Here is an 18528-nt window from a genome sequence, read left to right on the forward strand (position 1 = left end):
GCAGTAACATCACCTCGCCCAAAAACGCATGACTTGTTAGAGAGCAAAAACCTGCCTGCACCCACAGAAACAGAGCAGACATTGGACAAATGTCTTCAAGCTCTTGGGGAAAATCTATTTAGACAAACAGAGGCCATGGAGTTAGCACTGTTTAACAGTGCGCATTAGTACGATCGCCGGCACAGTTTGCGTGCTTCGTAGCATCATAAAAATCATGAGGTGGGAACAGACCTTTGAGATCAAGTCCACCATTGACCTAATACCACCATGCCCACTAAAGCATGTCATAGAAACGAGGGATGTTCACCTCGGAAATAGCTTGTGCCCCATATTGAGATTCAGGCTCGGGTAAAACAATACCGCTGTGCACTTACGCATGCTTTACCTCAAACAGAGAAAAAAAACGAAATTTAATTAATTTTCTCAAATTTAATAAAGAGTGATTACCTCAGCGCAGCAGTTTTCCCATTTCTGTGAGTACACGTGACCTGCCTGGTTTGGTACCCAATTTGTATGTCCCAATATTTGTTCTCCTGTCTATTCTGCCTGTTTCGATTCCTCTTCTTCTTAATTAACTCCCGAGCCTCGGGATCCCGAACGGCCTTTTCTCTGTCCTTCTCCTTGTCTTTGTTCTTCCCTCGTTTCCTCGCTTGCCTTATTTGCCTCGAATGGGGCACCGAGCACGCGCTCCAGGGTCCCACGTTGAGGCTATACAGGCTTTCTTCAGCAGCGCACGGGCTCGACTGACAGATCTGGAACTCGGTGAGGTTCGGGCAAGCAGACCCACCGAACTGCGGCGGCGCCACGACGTGCCGAGTTCGATGCTGAAGCCCGTTGCCACAGGTCTTGGAGCACTCCGACCAGGGGGCGAATTCGGCCACGATGCAGTCCTGCCGGCACGGGATGAGGCACGCCTGCTCCTGGCGGGGCTTCGGCTCGAAGTACTCGCAGATGACATCCTCGGCCGGCACCCCGTTGGCTTTCTGGATGCAGGTGATGTCCCTCGTCTGGATCCCTTCCTCCCCTCGGAGGCATTCGAGGGGCTTCTCGTGGCTCCTGGAGAGGACAGGCCGGCACTGGTTCCAGCTGCCGATCTGCCAGTCGTACAGCTCCTTGTGCCAGTCGCAGACCCGAAAACAGCTCTGCTGGTTGTCCGGCCGCTCCGGCTGCTTGCAGTTGGTGGGCAGCGTGGTCCAGCCCTCCACGTGGGCACACCACACCGCTCGCGTCTGGATGCCACCCGGACCGCATTCGTCTCCCATGCACCTCCCCCACGGACCTGGAAAACAAGAGAAGACGCTGACATGGCACACTTCATTGGGTTTCTGCCACGGTGCAAAACCAAGCTCACAGAACCAGTTTTGTACTTCCTACACGTCTTAAGAACTTCGTTCTTGGAGAAACTCAAACTTGGAAAACACAAAACAAGTTCAGGATCATTCTTCATCTCCTGTTTTTATGATTACAGATACATTTCACTTTTGTCCTAGACAAACTGAATATTTAATTTCAAGAACATACACAGGGATTAACCGCATCAAAGAACTAAGACCTGAGCAATCACAAAGTCATCGCGTAGTTTTGACCAGCAAGATCAGAGCCAAAGTCCTCCCCTCCAAGGCATGAATCTAACCTTCTCTCTCCCTGCATAAATACCCTTTCCTGGACTGTTTTGCGTTTTCTACTGCACTACTCTTTATATCCTGATGCCAACTAATATTGCATTTCTGCCTTCCATACTGTGTTAAATAATGAGAACAACACATTAAATTTTTAAAAACAGAGGTAATTTCAGGTAAGCCACGTCTATTCTTTCCCTCATTATAACAAAAATAAAAATTAAAAGCCAGTTAAGGAGTGCTTGTTCCACACAATCTGGGAATTGATTATATGGAATAAATTCTTGAAGACATAGACATACCAGCTGGTAACTCGCCAGAGAACAGAAGTTACTCCTTTTTTAAGGTATCTAAGGTCTATGGTAGATACTCAACATGTTATAATTATTGTCAACAAAACGAATAAAAACCTATATCCTTGAAAGCTGATATGGCTGCGTTTTCCATTATCAAAAACTGTAATATTCACCCCATTCAACTCACAAAACGCACAGATCAGAGGGCAAAACCCCTGTATTTTTCAGGTTTGTTAAGCCCTCCCCTCATATACACCATGCGTTGACTTACTACGAAAGAGGAAAAGAACAAGCAGTCTAGAAAAAACCCGTAACCATTTCCCACAGAACAGATGTCTACCTGCAGGCAGGCGGTCACACCGAAGACAACTTCTCTGACTGTGGCGTGCTCATGTGCCATGAAGAAATCGAGGCCAGGCCACGCAAGCCTCATTCAGATAAATGACCCCAGTAACAAGACTATTTGTGTGAGTATAGTTGGGGGAGATGCTGGGCTCAGCCTTCGTTATTTCCATAGCAGGTTAACAGAATAATTCTGGTACTGCACCAGAGTAAGTTAAGCGAACTACGTCGGGTACAAATTATTTACAAATTACTTCCTTGTTGAATGACTGGAAGGAATATGAAGCTACATCTTATTACTGATTCCCATGAGCTTTAAAACTCTCATTGACTTCAACACAATTTTCAGTTGTTCATCCAACATTAACTTCAGTAGCAGCTTGGGAACGGGCTGATGATAGGTTATACACTCAGGCTCTGCTCCTTGTCGCCTCTTTTAAAGCGGACAGTGTGGCCAAACAGTTTGTTTGTAGTTCTAAAATCCTAAGCACTAACATTCTGTAGCAATGCCAGCTGGCAGAGACGAATTCAGACCATGGAAACTCCTCCGTATTTCTTGCAGATTAAGTTTGAATTGGGGTTTCCATGGTTTAGCTAGCTATCCAGAAAAATAAATGTATATTAAATACAAACACATTTCAGCTCCCATTTCAGCAAGCCTGCCTCACTTATCTCTAATCAGCCTTCCACAAATGACATAATCATTGTTGTATTTAATTCGGGTGTATTTACATGGACTTAAGAGACATCATTTCCCCAGAACACCACTTTGAACACTTGCCAACTTTAAAAGAATAAAGACAGCAGAAAATCTCCCACTAAAGCAGAGATACTAAAGTAATTGTGAAGAAATCCCTCTTTTAAAAGATCAGATCTTTACTGTACTCCAGGTGAAGGATCTGCCCATTTGGGATTCCACCAAATCTCCAGTTGTCAATTATCCAAGAAATCACATTGTACCTAAAAATTGTGCTTGACAACTAAGTATTTTCAATTCAATCAATTGACATGTTTATACAAATGCAAATGATAAAAATCTCAGCCTCAATGCACTAACTGCTGCCTTTGGCAACGTAAATATGAAAAAAATATCTATACGTGAGTGTGATAACTGGCCAAAATAAGCTCTTTCATTAGATTACAAGAACGTTGGTTTTAAGACCGGATCCAAACTAATGAGGTGCACAGATAGGCTCATGGATCAAACTGCATTATTTTGCTTTTGCTGTGAAATAGTATGCAGTTTTATAAAAGCATTGCCAGTGAGTACCAAGAAACCCCCCTTTACATGAACCTTTGAGCAAACTACTACTCAGCACCTCAAGGTTCATGTAGCTGTTGACATGCAGGAGTGTGTTAAAGAAAGCAAGCTGAAAGCAAAAGCAAGAAACAAAAAAAAAATAAAGGAGTTATACCCAACTCTTCCCCTGCCCTCTGAGCCTGGTGACTCTGAGCTTTTGAAATCTTCAGTGAAGTTATCCCCATTTTCTTGTAGGATCACAAGCCACTGTTGTTAACCTCAAGCTCTTGCCGAGGAACGCTGTTGGCACACATTCTGTACATGGACCTCACAAAAAGAGAGAAGCAGCTCTGCAATTCCCTTTGCACGTACCCGTCTCTCTCTACCAATTACCAAAAAAAAAAAAGCCCGCAATAATTCACTTCTAACTCAAGTGGCCCAAAACATGTCGCAAGCATCAAGGCCAGACAGGGTTCTCATTTGAAAATCATCACAGAGAAACAGGAAAAGAAATGTCTCTGAACTGAGTGAAGGGCCTGTGTGACTTTGCCCAAATAACATGAAAGAAACGCATCACACAGCAGTCCTAATCCACTGGCGATTTTTTTTCTCATTGTCACAGATTGCACCCAGCACACGCTTACAATGTTTTGTTGCCTGCTGCTCAAGACTTCACTGAAGATACAGGATGAAAAACCAGTGAAGGCAGAGGCTTTCAATGATCCTCAGAAGTATGGGAAAACCATGTGCAGATCACCTGCAACACGCTTTTTGTATTATATCATTATGACGGGCAGTACATTTACCACAACACTTGCAAATGTGAAATCTGGGGATAAAATCAATCTCACAGAAACTACCATAGCATGGATATGCAATGAAAAAGAGACCAGCAGAACCCTACATAGAGTCTCACCCACCACCACCGCTGAAAGGCTGCAGGAGGTGGGGGGTGGCTGCTCTTTCACAAATCCTCAGCTGATGTTAAGCGCTAGCAGCAACAACAGAAAGTCTTTAGAAAAGCTGTCGAGCCTCATCAAGGCCTCGCATGATGTTTTAATTTGCTTTTTATGAATATTCTTTCGGTTCCCTCTGTCCCACTGAAGCAGCCTTCACGCAGACACTCTGCTCTCCCTGCTGTGCGCTGATCCAGTTACGCCTGGGCAACGGGATGTACGTGAGCTCAAACCATTTCACACTGGGGGGAAAAAAAGCTGCTGCTCTGAATGCAAAGTAGTTTTTCTTAGGATTTTGCTTTAGACATATGTAGATGAACGAGTCATAGTTTACCTGTAGTGAGCTGTACTCATCTCATGAAAATACCATCATTTACCTGCTCTTTACTTAATCAGCGTATTACAAATAGCAGTTACAGAAGTGAATAGGAAGTTTGTTTCTTTTTTGTGCTGGGAGTTTTCACTGAAGCCTTAGTGAGTTTAAAATGTCATTTGCAATTCTTTGTCTTCTAAAGAGATTACTGTAAAATACAATATTAAGATTCCCTCTAAGCTTCTGGAAGATTAACATTTATTTTTTTAGGCAGCAGGAAAGTGAATTAACCATTACTGCAAATTTATTCTGAAATTTCAGGGAATCATCACAATGGAGTCAAGCAATCAAGACAAAACCCCCACTAAAACACCAACAGCTTTGCAGCTGAGAACAAAGTAAGCTACCACAGTATTTAATATCTCACACATTAATATGGTTTCAGGTATTAACATTATCACTCTGAAGAAAAAAAACACACTTATTTTGAACTTTGATCCAGGGCAAATAAGGCTATGTGGAAATCCCTTGAGCTTTTCTCCAGATACAAGTGCAAAAAAAAAACCCCGCACAAAACAAGCCCTCAACTATCCCCAAACATAAAACTTGTCTTAAAGCATTGAGCAAGACATTACTCCCATTTATAACAAATGAGGATTGCACCACTGATTTAATCTGAATTTTGCTGTACTTTCAGCGTGAACTGGTTTTGACCCATTTTGTGTTACTGGTTTGGTGCCTGTAAGTAGCATTAACAGTTTAATGCCAGGGAGAGAGACTCGGACTGCACAAGACAATGAGCAGCTTAGTTTTCAGTATTTTGAGAGGATTGTATTTAAAGAGACTACCGAGAGACTGATTAGCAGAAATCTACTTTTCCTAAGTTCAGAAAGAAGCTAACCCAATATTGGAGACCTCAAATTTCTTTGTATTATGAGAAGGTTTTGATGAGGGCCATGAAGGTCAGCTGGGCGACACAGGGCTGGGAGTCAGAAGGACACTGGTATTACAAGATACACTTCAAGCCTAAGCAGTAAATCTGGAGAGAGGTCAAAAAGACACAGATCAAGAAGTCTTTGAAGGACTCGGGAGATGACAGTGAATGAAAACTGCAGCTCCTGACAGCGGAGCCGGTCAAGGAGCAGGATGAACAGCAGGCCACCGAGGATGAACAGCCTCAGAGCTGCCGCCAAAATCACTTGCGGATCCGCTTGGCTAAATTAAAAGACGATAAGCATGTCTACAACTTGGTGCAGCATACCTATATTATCCACACTTGCTTTACACAATTATGGCAGCACAGGAAAATCAACTGCTGCTGCCACAGAACGTTTTAATCAGGGGCAGCAGCTAGTTGTGGAAGCCTAAACAGGACCCTGAGTCTCACTGATACAAGCACATTGCCTGTTACGCTGGGAAGAAGTAATACAGCAAAACGCTGTAATTCTAGATAAATTATTGATAGCTTTTTTTTTTTTTCATATAGAATCTGAGATGCTGCCAACATGACAAGCTGGCTGCATTTGGAAAGACAGAGTCTATAATTTATACTATCGGGAGTGCCAAGACAGTAGATGATCATTGATAGACAAAACCTTTCTTTTTGCCTCTCTCCCACCCGTGGCGGGACTCCCTGGGTGCTGCGGGACTCGCCGCCTGCTCTGTTTGCCAGCAAACTCTCCCCTCCAGGAGCGCGATGGATCACCTTGACTGTCGTTTCTACTTAATGCTTTTGTCTTTCTCAGCTCCTCTTTCAGAGGTTGAAAAGAACATGCAAGACAGTGTCTGCATCAAAGAGAAAGGATTCAGGAGAGGGAAGAGAGATAAAAAAAGGAAAGGGTTCTCAACGTAATAAAACATAACGACTGCGATTCAGAAGCACATAACGGAGAATCAAATATGCCTACAAATGATTTGACTCCCAGGTCAAATTTTTTATTTCCTGATAGCGTAAGGGAGAGTGTAAGCCACACCATAGCTCAATTTCAGAATCTAAGAACAAGTTGTTCCCATTTCTCTGATCAAAACAGAAACATACAAATTAACATCGTAAAACAGTGATGTAGGTGAATCTAATTTTAAAAAATTCACATTGTTTCCCCAACTTTCAAGGGCCCACTTTCAAACAATGAGCTAAAGATAAAGGCAAACTTGAAAGTACATAGAAATCAGCCACACATTATGGCTTAATTAAGGCACTTCATAAGTGTGGATCCTTTTATTCCCCCTCCCATTAATATACATTGGGAAAATACACTCACATATGTTCCTGATACTATTAATGGCATGGCAATTAATATTATCCATCTGTTTTCAAATTTTTTCTTAAAATCATGAATGTAACACACACAAAATAAACCTAAGATTAACTATACCAGTTTAGATTTTGACATCAACATCACAAAAAGCATATTGCTTATTCAGTGTTTCTCTAACCGAGCATTTCCATACCAGAACCTCACCAATTACTGGAACCAAATTTTACTTATTTTCCTCCAGCAAGTACTCCTTTTGTGCATTAGAAAAACTGATGCGTCTAAAACAAGATTGTGTACTCCATAAGAAAAAATTCTGAATTTAACATGCTTTCCCAGTGTTGATGCAGTGGCCTCCTGTGCCGTAATTCATGGTAGTTTAGCTCCACATTTCATTTGGTAGACGGGGTTTTTCTCTGCTTTGTGCTTTTTCTGCCTTAACATTGTGACAATTATAATAGAGATTGAATTTTATTTTCATCTGTTATAAACATGGGGAGAGCAAAGAGTATCTATTTCTATAGTACAAAAAACCACATAGAGAAACAAAGTGGCTCAAAATTTTTCTTCTTTACTTACTATAATGCTAGTTCCTCATCCCCGAGCCAGCCAGGTCTGAAAACCTAATTCAACAGTTTTAAAAAAAAAAGAAAAAAACCCAACTACCTCCTTATATTTATCACTGTTTAATATTTATTTTGCTGCTCTGGCTGTGCAGATTCAACTTTTTAAACTGTACCTGGGCTCACACGTCTCATACCGCATTTCTTCCCAAGGTAATTTGTAAGTACACCGGCGTAACACCCTGGAAATCGCCATCTACACCGAAGCTACCAAGAGCCTCCAGCTCGCAGTGGTGGTGCAACAGGATCATCTGAAGTAGATGCTAGCATATACACAAACACGAAAGGTTGACAGCTCCCAGTGCAGAACCACCTGGCTTGGTGGTGTTGTCCTAACCTGTAATTAAATCCTTTCCTTTAGGCTCATTATAAACTCAAGCTAATTCTCAAAACATGATTCCGTTTTAAAACTGTTCTTCCTCCAAACCTTTTTTTTAATTTAGCATGAGTTTGTCTAACTATTCATTTTTCCTTTACACAGTACAGCAGCAGCAGCCAAAATGAATATTGAATGAATACACGAAAGGAATACTTAATTGAAGCAGCATGATTTAAAGAGAAATGGAGCTTCTATGTTCTACAAAGCAATTACATCTCTTTGAGCCTCCAGACATGTTGTAATAAACACTTCCGATACTGTAAGATACTGAACAGTTTCTTCGAGCCCACAGTCTGTTTACATACAAAGCTGGTTCACCCACATTTCATAGTTTCATCAGAGGTGGTGTTAAACCGTACTAACGTATCCCTCACACTCCTCTCCTTACGTTCTCTCTCTAGTCACACTGCTGGCTGAAAAGCCAGATAACGCTCTTCTGACAACATGATGATGCCCGTACATAGCGAACACTCTCGCAGGCTTTGTAAGCTGGATGAAAGGCTTTATTAACCTTTGCTTGTATCTCTCCCACACATGTCTGGTTTGGTTTTTTCTGATTACCAACAGTTGAAAGCTCCTCCGCATCTCCTGCGTGAGCTCCACTGAGTCAGACCAAAGGCTAATCTACAGAAACAAAGAACAGAGGCTTGAAAAAGGTACAGAAATATGGTGAGCGCACGTGATGCCTTCCTTGATACCTTCCCAGCGGTCCCACCATTTCCAGCTCACACACCACAGTAGACATGTTGGTACAACCCTTCTAATACAATTAACACTTATACACGGACATCAGAGAAAGAATGTCCATGTGTTCTTCAACTGCCTTCTAACGAAGATCAGTTTTAGAAATCATATTAGAAACTCCTAAATTTTCTGTTCTTTTTTTTTTTTTTTCCTGTGCAAGGCTACCAGAAATTTAATGACAGAAAATACATGGCACGAACCTATTTTTGCTTATGGAGTGGGCAAGGAAAACCAAAACCAAACCCACTCCCATGAACAGCAGAGCCGATTACAACCAAATCTGTGAAATCAATAGTTATTTCCAATTATTATACAGACCGTAATCATGAGTAATATGAATATTTTACAATCAAAACTCTATAATTATATAAGCAACTGCAACATCACCACAAATTGTTCTTATCTGTGTCCCTGTACACTTTACAGCTCTGACTGCGTGAGAATCTGATTTTAAGGAATAGATTATTGAGAAAACCAATTCAGGATCCACTGCTTATTTAACAGGAGGATTTGATTCGTATAGATTGAGTTTTTCCCCTTCGTTTTGAACCACCGGCATTTTGCATTCAATTTACTCACAAATCTCCAAGCAAATTTTAACTGAAGTGCTGCTAAGAGAACATCTCACTTAACCTGAAAAATCTCACTGCTAGTACTATTCTCAGTGACTATACATGGAAATACAGATTTTTGCCGTAATTTAACTAGCTGAGGCTTGCCCCTCACTTTTCACCAGCGTGAACCTCAATTAGATCAATTGAGAAAACACCCCTCGCCCTTGTCGTGGCACCGGGGCATCAGCCTGTGTTGCAGCACCAACTTCTTGGTGCGATTAGGAGAGTTTATTTGGGTGCAAGGTCTTGCGCAATCTTGTGGTAATCAGCCACACTGAACAGGTTACACGGCCTTTAAATCAGATCACTTCCACTGCTGTCATGAATAATTTTGCAATTCGGTTTGTTAAACGTGATTTCCTTCAGTACGCTCAGGCTGCTCTATTAAAAAGACAAAATATTTCTGGTTTAATTAGCATCAGGGCCACATGAATGCTTTTCTTTTTCTGCCTCTTGTCTCATTTTCTGCCCTTTTCTTTCCCTCCCTGGTGCACCGTAGCCTCCTGCCGTGGTGGTGACGGCCAGAAGCGCTCGTTGGGAGGCTGCCGCAACCACCGGGTACATCCGCCAACACCGGCCATCACGCCTGTGCCAGCCCAGCGGTTTGCAATCCCTGAGCCAAGGGCAAACAAGTCAAAAACCTCCTTCACCGAGATACCAAGAAATTTAGTGCTGCAGCTTTCCTGAGACTGGCTACAGCTTTTTGACTAGACCACTGGAACCAGACATCAGAAATTAAATGTAACGTCTTTGCACGCTGACTTTTTTAAAGGGTCAGACCTCCTGCAAGATAAAATGTCAGACGCGGTAGCAGGAAGCTTGTTACACAAAAACACTACAATTTAGCTGCATGAAGTCAGAAAGAGATGTAGGTTGTACTCAGCCCTTCTGCTAGCCTGCAGGATGATCTACGCACACCATTTCTGCCTCCTTGAACTTCAGCTTCTTCTGTCTGAGGCAGGGACAACAATATGAATTTTTAAAGCCCATTTAGATGTATTGATGAAAAACGGTGTGCAAGAAGCAAACAGCAGCAGGAATACACGTCCTGTCATTTTCTCTCTGGAAGCACACAGTTTACTCAATACCTTTCCCTTGAGTTTTGCCCTAAATCCCAATTGAGTTGAAAGGTGTGTTTTAATAAAAACACAAGAAGCCCAGATGATAAACTGCTGCTTTTTCTTACTCTTGACAGAAATCTTATTCATAGCGCACAGCATGCATACTTCTCATCTGTGTCTTCCCTCTGCCTCCCTGGCCACAAGAGAGCTAATACAGATATTCAAGGATCAAATAGGAAGGTTTCTCATACCTCTGGATTCTTTATTGATGTTTTCTTTGCCACTAATGAAATAAAATAAAATAGGAGACCTGAACTTAATGAAAATCACTTAGATAATGTTCTGGACCTGTCATCCTTTTGAATTCCTTCTAGTTCACTGGATCAAAGAAAGTTTCATAAAATTGCGTCTTCCAAGTACAGTACGTCACACAAAGGGTCAATTTGATATATTTATTTTTATTTTCCTTTAAATATTTCATTATTTAAATTGCCTATGTGTTGGGTGGAAATAACAATCCAGTCATAAATCTTTTGAAGTGCACTAAGACTTTATGTCTTGCTGAGAGACATTCTCCCAAGCATATCCTCTGTTCATTTATTATTCATTATCATCTGCAGTTTGCCGAATTCCTGTGAAACCCATTTTCAATTTTTAAACGGCAACTTTCCCCTAAAATTGTGGTGCTTTCATTATACAGATATAGTCCTTAAATCTACGGGAAGGAAAGCCAACTAAGCCATGTGGAGGTATCCAAAATACAGGTGCCGCTGTGTATCAGACAAGGACAGATCTGTATTCGTTTTGAAGAAGTCTTGTCAGGACCTTATGAAACCCGTCACTTCGACGTATGCAAAATAAGTAGCATCTTCACCTGAGCGCTCTATAACGAATCATTTTAGTTCCAGACACAACTGAGAAATAATTAATTCAAAAAAGTGACTATTAGCTACTTCCATCTGGCAAATGCGTTGCACAACTGTATTAAAATAAGTGGGTTTGGCTATTTTTGTGTTGTTGGAAATATATCTAAAGTCCTTTCTGTGTAAACAGGTTTTTTTCAGGTTTTGTTTTAGAAATAAGTAAAAACTTCTATGAAATATTAATGTAGGCAGTCATTTCAGTATCTCAGACCATATCATAACTTTGGCTTTTAAACAGAACTCCCCATTAATCACAGCAGGGACTTCTGCTTAAAAATAAATGAACTTGATCTGGTATTATCACACCGATCTATTACAAGAATCTGAGATGTCCTATTAAAAACGCAATGACCCACTATTGCAAAAATGTAAAAGTATACAAGTATTTTAAGGAGGGCATCACGAGAATATTCCTGTATCAGAAATCTCCAGGAGATTTCTTAAAATTCCTCTCACCCACCAAAGAAACAGAGACAGGAACACAGCAACTGACCTCTGCCTTTGTCTTCCATTCCAGCACAAAAACCACTTACCTTTCCATCGCTAGTACTACCTTTGATTTCTAAGGTTACTTCACAGAGGTCATTCCATAAGTAACAGCAGAATCTTTTAGCAGAATCTTACGAGGAAACAACATCTCTTTTACTCTTTTATCTTGACAGAAGAATCCCTAAGCAGTGGGTGAAACTTTTTTTTTTTAGTGTCACCTTAGACCTTCCGTAGATTTGGAAGGATTCACTTGATTGTTACGTTGGCAAACCTCCCAGTTAAGAGAAGGTGAGAGATGAAGGCAGCATTAGAGGACTTAAAACGTGCAAAGCTATGAGGCTGAGGAAGGAACAAGTTTTCAGGGCAAACTGCATGTTCCTCTCCAGAAAGGCAAACACAAGAAATGAATTTTCATCTTTTTTATTAATTTGCTGCTTCTTTGGAAACTGTGCTGAAGTTCGGCAGTGAGAAATGTCATTGAATACTCCTCCAGAATGATTTTATGTCACCACTATTTTCCTGTCCTCAGAGAAGACAGTTTTCCTTCCTATTCTCCTCTAAACAGGTCCTCATTTAGCCTTCATGAAAATTGTAGACCTTTGATTTCATCAGACAGTGAAAGCCTCTACAAAGGAAAATACGAGAGAACATGCATCATGTGGTATTAATCAGGTATTTACCAACCCAATTGTTTTAGTTTAAATTTTTGAAAAAAGAAACCAGAAATTTTTTGAAAGAAATCTGAACAACATGTAGGTCTGACAGAATTCTTATGTAGATTAAAAAAACCCAACTCTACAGCAAAGAAATTCTTTCAGAGAGCTCAGCATAAAGTAAAACAGGGTAAGACAGAGCAAGGTGTCACTTGTAACAGCTACTAAAACAAAGGGAGGAAGGAAACAAACCTTTGGTTTCTGTCTTTTCAGAAAGCCGGCCACAATTCTAAAAGCCCATCCAGCAAAGATAATAAACTGGATAGTACTTCCAACCATACTTCTGTGAAAGGCATGCAAATGTTAAACAAAATTCACGTTACTACAGGATATTTAAAGGCACCCATCACACTTTACAAACAATGGCTGACAACTGGTCTTGACTGTCACCAAATTCTCACTGTCAGCAGAAACTTACAAGTCATTTTATCAACCTCCGAGGTAAAACGTGGCAATATTTTAATTTCAACACAAATACGAACACAAATATGAACACAAAGCAGTACAGACAGAATATCGTACCTAACCTACAGGAGGGAAGAGAAAGCTCAGGGGGAATCTCATCCGTGTGCACAAATACCCGAAGGGAGGCTGCAAAGAGGATGGAGCCAGCCTCTTTTCAGTGGTGCAGGACCAGAGGCCATGGGCACAGACTGAAACAGAGGAGGGTTCATCAGGAAACACTCTTTTACTGTGAGAGTGACTGAGCACTGGTACAGGTTACTCAGAGACCACACGGAGTCTCCATTCTTGGAGATACTCAAAAGGTGTCTGGACATGGTCCTTGGCAAACAGTTCTAGGTGGCCCTGCTTGAGCAGGAGGGTTGGACGAGGTGACATCCAGTGGTCCCTTCCAGCCTCACCCGTTCTGTGAAATGCACACAGAGCAAAATCAAACACAAAAGTCACAAACGAAGTATTTGGTTATGTATTTTCCATGATCTCAGTTTCCCAAACTTCACTAGTCCAAAGTTTAAATCACATAATGCATTATGTACTCAGGAGTAGACATATCCAGAAAGCAGACAGTAAGAAAATGCTCTTTGTTAAGGTTTTGGGTTCATGAATTACAGAATTCCGTAAAAAGTCTGTACCTTTCTAGAAACAGCTATTTAATTCCACACCAGAGGTTCTGTATCAGAAAACTGAAAGGAAGAACAATTTATTATGAAAACCATCTACAGAATTTAAAAATTTAACTAACAGATAACTCCCACAAACTTAAAACGTGTAACATGTATTCACATGTCATTAAATATTAACTATACCAGAAATTAATTCCTAAATATTTGTACTGTTATTGACTTCAGTTGAATAGAGAAAGAAACATGAGAGACATAAAGTGGCAGAAAAGATTCAAACCCATAGACTGAGAAGACTTTATAATGCACTCTTTATGGATTACCAGAAGCGTTAAATCTCCTTGTTTAAGCTTCATTGAACAATGTGTACTTATATACATATATTCATTCTTAAAATGCTTCCTCCCACTACTCAAAATATTAGATAAACATGAAGCTCATTTTCCACATGATCAAGGAACAGTCCATGTGCAAGCTTGATTTAAAGGAGCAAATATGTTTTGGGAGAGATCTGTACATCTGAACAGGGGCATGATCATTTACGGTCAGTCATACTAGCAGAAATTTTAGGACACTGTCTGAGTACTTATTAAGAAGCCACTGCAGCTGGAATTAGGAAAAATGGATTTAAAAAAAGGTGCCTGAAGAGCCCAGTTCATCCAAACTGCTGAAACGTTGCTGTGATGTCCGTCAGTCAAATGTCTAGGTAGCTAAATCATCTACTTAACTCCACATTCTTCAATTTTGCTAATGGTAGATTAGACCTGAATTCCTGGGTGTAACTTTACAACAGAACTTCAAGAAAGAAATCCAAGCGCCTCTCTTTGTGATCTAATAATATTGAATTAAAAGCCATTCCAGAAAGCAACTGCATCTGTGTGAAGTTCTATTGTACAGCCCAAGGCTCATCAAGCTAAATAGCAAATCTTTTCCTTTCAAAAGCCTGAGCTAACATTGCACCGCTTTAGCACAGCTCCCTTGGCTACATCACTTAGGAAATTAGAAATGTCATTCTCTATTTTAATTCACCTTCAGGTAAGAAGGTTAACTCATTGGCAGGGAAATTTTAACAGGTCAGATCTTTCAAAATCAATAACAAACTGGGTTGGAGATACCTTTCAGAAAGCGTGACTTCAATTAAAACAGCCCTCACCAGAGGTAATGAGTAGAGAAGGAAGGTTAGTGCTGGACAAAGAAACACTCGCCCTCTTGCCAAATACGTGATGCAGAGATCCTTATCAGCCTGAATTATGCTGAAAAATCTTCAAAAGGCTCTGATAAACAGAAAGGTCATTTTGTTTCAAGGAGACTTTTTACAAAGGGGTAGGAGTGACTGAAAAGTCTTTCCTAATCATTTTTAAAACTCATCAACATGAAAACGTTCACTGGGCTCAGTAAGAAAGAAAGAAAGAAAAAAGAGACTGTTATGGGAATGTCAATGTCTCAAAGTACATTTACAGTGATCTTATGGTCACTGTTTATTCTTCTGGAGAACGTGTAAGAGGTAATTATCCACCCAGGCTACATTAGCAGCCATAAAATCTCTCTCACCCTCTTCAGATGCACTCTGGAAAACCAAATTTTGTCCAAGCAGGGACACACATGCATTTGGCCTAAGTCTCTACCATAATGCCCAATTTGACTCGATTCCAATTTTACTGGAGAACTGGAGAAGCTCTTGCTCCCTCTTAAAATACAAAGTTCATGGTTGGATAACAAAAATTTGCCTCATATAGAAGTGTAAGAAACTAATCATGAATCAAATGCAGGAGCCTAAATTTGTCTTGCCTACTATGCCCTCATGACTGAATCCTCAACACCATTGCCTTCTTCGGTTTTCCTTTTTTCCTTATTATAATACTATTTAAGATGCTTCTTTTACTTGGAGTGAAAAATAGTCACAGTCATCTAGAGAATGGGCACACTTTAAGAAGAGCAGTTATTTGTTCAACAGCAGGTTAATGTAAGCAAAGGAAAGCTCAACCCAGTATGGCACCACAGAAAGAAACAGGAGTCAGCTGCGTAGCAAAGAGAATAAAATACACTGCCAACCACATGCATCTCCTTATTATATGCAAATCACTGCACTCTGCTTAATTAGGAAGCTCTGCATTTTTCCTTCCAGTTCTGATTTTTAAAGGCAATAAAGCCACTCCAGAGTAGGAGGTTATAGCAGGAAGAAACCTGACTTCATGCCAGCTGATCAGAGCTTCCCTAGAATAGCATGGGACTATGTAAATCTTACCAGAGCTGGGTATTATAAAACAGATAAAATAGACAAAGGAACTCAAATCAGACAATGAGACTTATTTCTTCTCTTTCAACCACTCGAACAAATCACCCAGAAGATAGCCTTCTCTCCCTAGAAGTCTCGAGACCGAAACTAGGTGCTTTTCTGGAAGATGCACTCTATCACTCATATTCATTTTCTAGGTCTAAGGACCAACCCCATCCGACCCTACTGTTTTAGACATTGTGCAGCTTCCAAGAACTACAGTGTCCAGGTGCTTCCCCATGGAGTTAGTTCACAAGCCAGATCAGGCTCAGGGGAGAGATGTGTAACGCATATGCGGAATAAACCATGTGATGACTGCATGTGAGTTGGACTGAGCTTCTGGTCGACAGTTTGCTTTGCTGGGTTCTCCTCGGAAGGTTTATGCCAAATACAGAGAAAAAGGGAAAACTGTAGAGAAGAGTCAATGAGGAGTGTGAGTGGAGCTGAGCTACAGCGGCCACGAGGAAGGCAGGAAGAAAGGTTTGGAACAGTCGATCAGAAAAGGAGAAGAGCTCAAAATAGTGGATTTCACATACAAAAAGCCTCTACCTGCTTCTGCAGCTGCTACCACAGGTGGGAGTCTTCAGCCATCTCAAAACCTCAAGTTGAACTGCTTTAGTTGAGCAAGAACTTGAAATGACTTCCAAACCAGACGGTACTTGCACAATCCACACAACAGCAGCACAACGTGTTGTTGCAGAGCGCCTAAAGACGTTCACCCAAGTAACTGTTCTCTTACACCCAACACCCTGCCTCCAGACACCCAACCCCTGACCAGTACCGGCATCAGGAGGGTGCTGCCCACGGTATTGACGTGAGGTCGGACTGTCTCCCATCCCACTGCCATCGCTGGGGCCAAGGGGTGGCTCCACTCTCGCCCGCACGCAAAAGGCGCTCGCCCAACTGGCTGTTGCTGCCCGGTGACCTGGACACCAAGCGTCCCTGGCAGCTCGTCAGGGCCACGGCATCGCTCACGACCCTGGGTTTGCTGCCGGCGACCAGGCGTGATGCTGCTCATCTTTCCTACTGCCTCAACAAAGGTCTGCCTCACCACGAGTTGGCAGAGCCCACTCCTGTTCAGTCCACAGCACCCAACCGTACATGAAAATTAGACACCAGTTGAAAATCCAGAATTGAATTTAAGCTAGAAGTTACCTCAAAGTACAAGTGAAAATACCATCTATGGACCAAGAAGCATTTTGCCAGCATAATTTCATTTGGAGCACTCTGTTGCTATCACCCAACCAATCTGTTATGATACGTGTTAGAGTAACATACGACACAAAAACCTGATTCATTGATGCTATTGAGAATGTTTCTTGCCTTCTAAATGAAGGTAAAATACAACAAGTGCTGTCTACAAATCATTATTAATTTAAAGCTGCAGAGAGCACTATTTTATGAAGTAACTGAATATATTTACACTGACTAAGAAATTCGAATTAAACGTATTTAAAGCAATAGCTGTTATTGACGGTATGATCCGGGTTTTAAATAAGCAGGCAAAATGCACACACTACAGGGACAGATTTGAAAAAGCCCAGCTATTTTAGTGCTTTCCTTTTTCAATAATTCAAACACTAATAGCTAAAATCCAACAATAGAAGCTCAGATAGTGATTCTACTGCTCCCTTGGTGGCCTTTAAGACCTTGGTTTCAGTCACTAATCCAGATGCTAACAGACCTTCCTCTATTACCAGGAATGATATCAGAAGCTTTCATAATTTCTCTCTAAGAAACGAAATGCTTATCTGAGCAAATTCAATATTAATTGCATGTTTCACTTCAAACACTCTTTGCAGCCAACAGGATTTTCACCATCAGCAACTGCATTTAGAAATAAGAAGAAGCCTGAATGTAAATGTAAGAGATTTTCTGTAAAAGAACCCGATGTTTTCTGAGATTATCTGAGATGTTTTGTAACGAAATGGTGTCTTCTAATTATTCCTCAGCTTCTCTTTGTTTCTCTGAAACCTTCCAAACATAAAGGTCTGAAAACAGTAAAACAGTAAAAGCAGTTTCTCTAACAGAGAATGGCCGTATTTCAGTTGTGCTGCAACAATCGTCAGACCGATGCCCTTAGTTTGCAAGAAGGACTTCTGTAGCATAAAAAGACTGACCCATTATTAGCTCATAAAACCCTAAAAATTTCAAAATCAAAAATAAAGATTTTTTTTTTCCCCACCATTATTCAGGTATACGTTTTTTTTATCAGATTGCAAAAAGCATTCCAAAAAAATTTATTGCACGATTTAAAAGAAATCTACCAAGAGCAACTCAGTCCTAACTGGTGCCTTATGTTAATATTTCAGTGTAAGTGACACATCTCCCCTGTTGGAAGTTAAAGGGTTGATTTCTGTCACACATATAACAGTAATAATGCAGGAAGGTTATTTCTGCTACTTCGTGGTATCCACCTGTTCAAGACATGCAGCTTGCTTCTGTCTAGTGATGTTTATTAATTCCTGGTATTACTCTAGCCTTTGATGAGGTTATTAGTACATACGGACCTCCTAGGTCATTAACTGAAAACATGACCATGATTACAGGGAATTATTATCAAAAAAATGGGAATGACGGTGGTTGGGAACACGGTGTTTGAAA

At 40.9% G+C, this 18528-nt stretch overlaps 1 protein-coding gene across 1 annotated transcript in view; it reads right to left on the minus strand.

The window, feature by feature from the left end:
- THSD7A (thrombospondin type 1 domain containing 7A) overlaps positions 1-18528 on the minus strand; it is a 199314-nt gene that overhangs the window by 120907 nt on the left and 59879 nt on the right. Inside the window, exon 2 of the mRNA XM_086467984.1 lies at positions 448-1279. Coding sequence (XP_086324110.1) covers positions 448-1279 — 832 coding nt within the window. The remainder of the gene's footprint in view (positions 1-447; positions 1280-18528) is intronic.

Source organism: Leptosomus discolor, chromosome 7 (assembly GCF_034619465.1).
Source record: "Leptosomus discolor isolate bLepDis1 chromosome 7, bLepDis1.hap2, whole genome shotgun sequence".
NCBI classification, from domain to species: domain Eukaryota; kingdom Metazoa; phylum Chordata; class Aves; order Leptosomiformes; family Leptosomidae; genus Leptosomus; species Leptosomus discolor.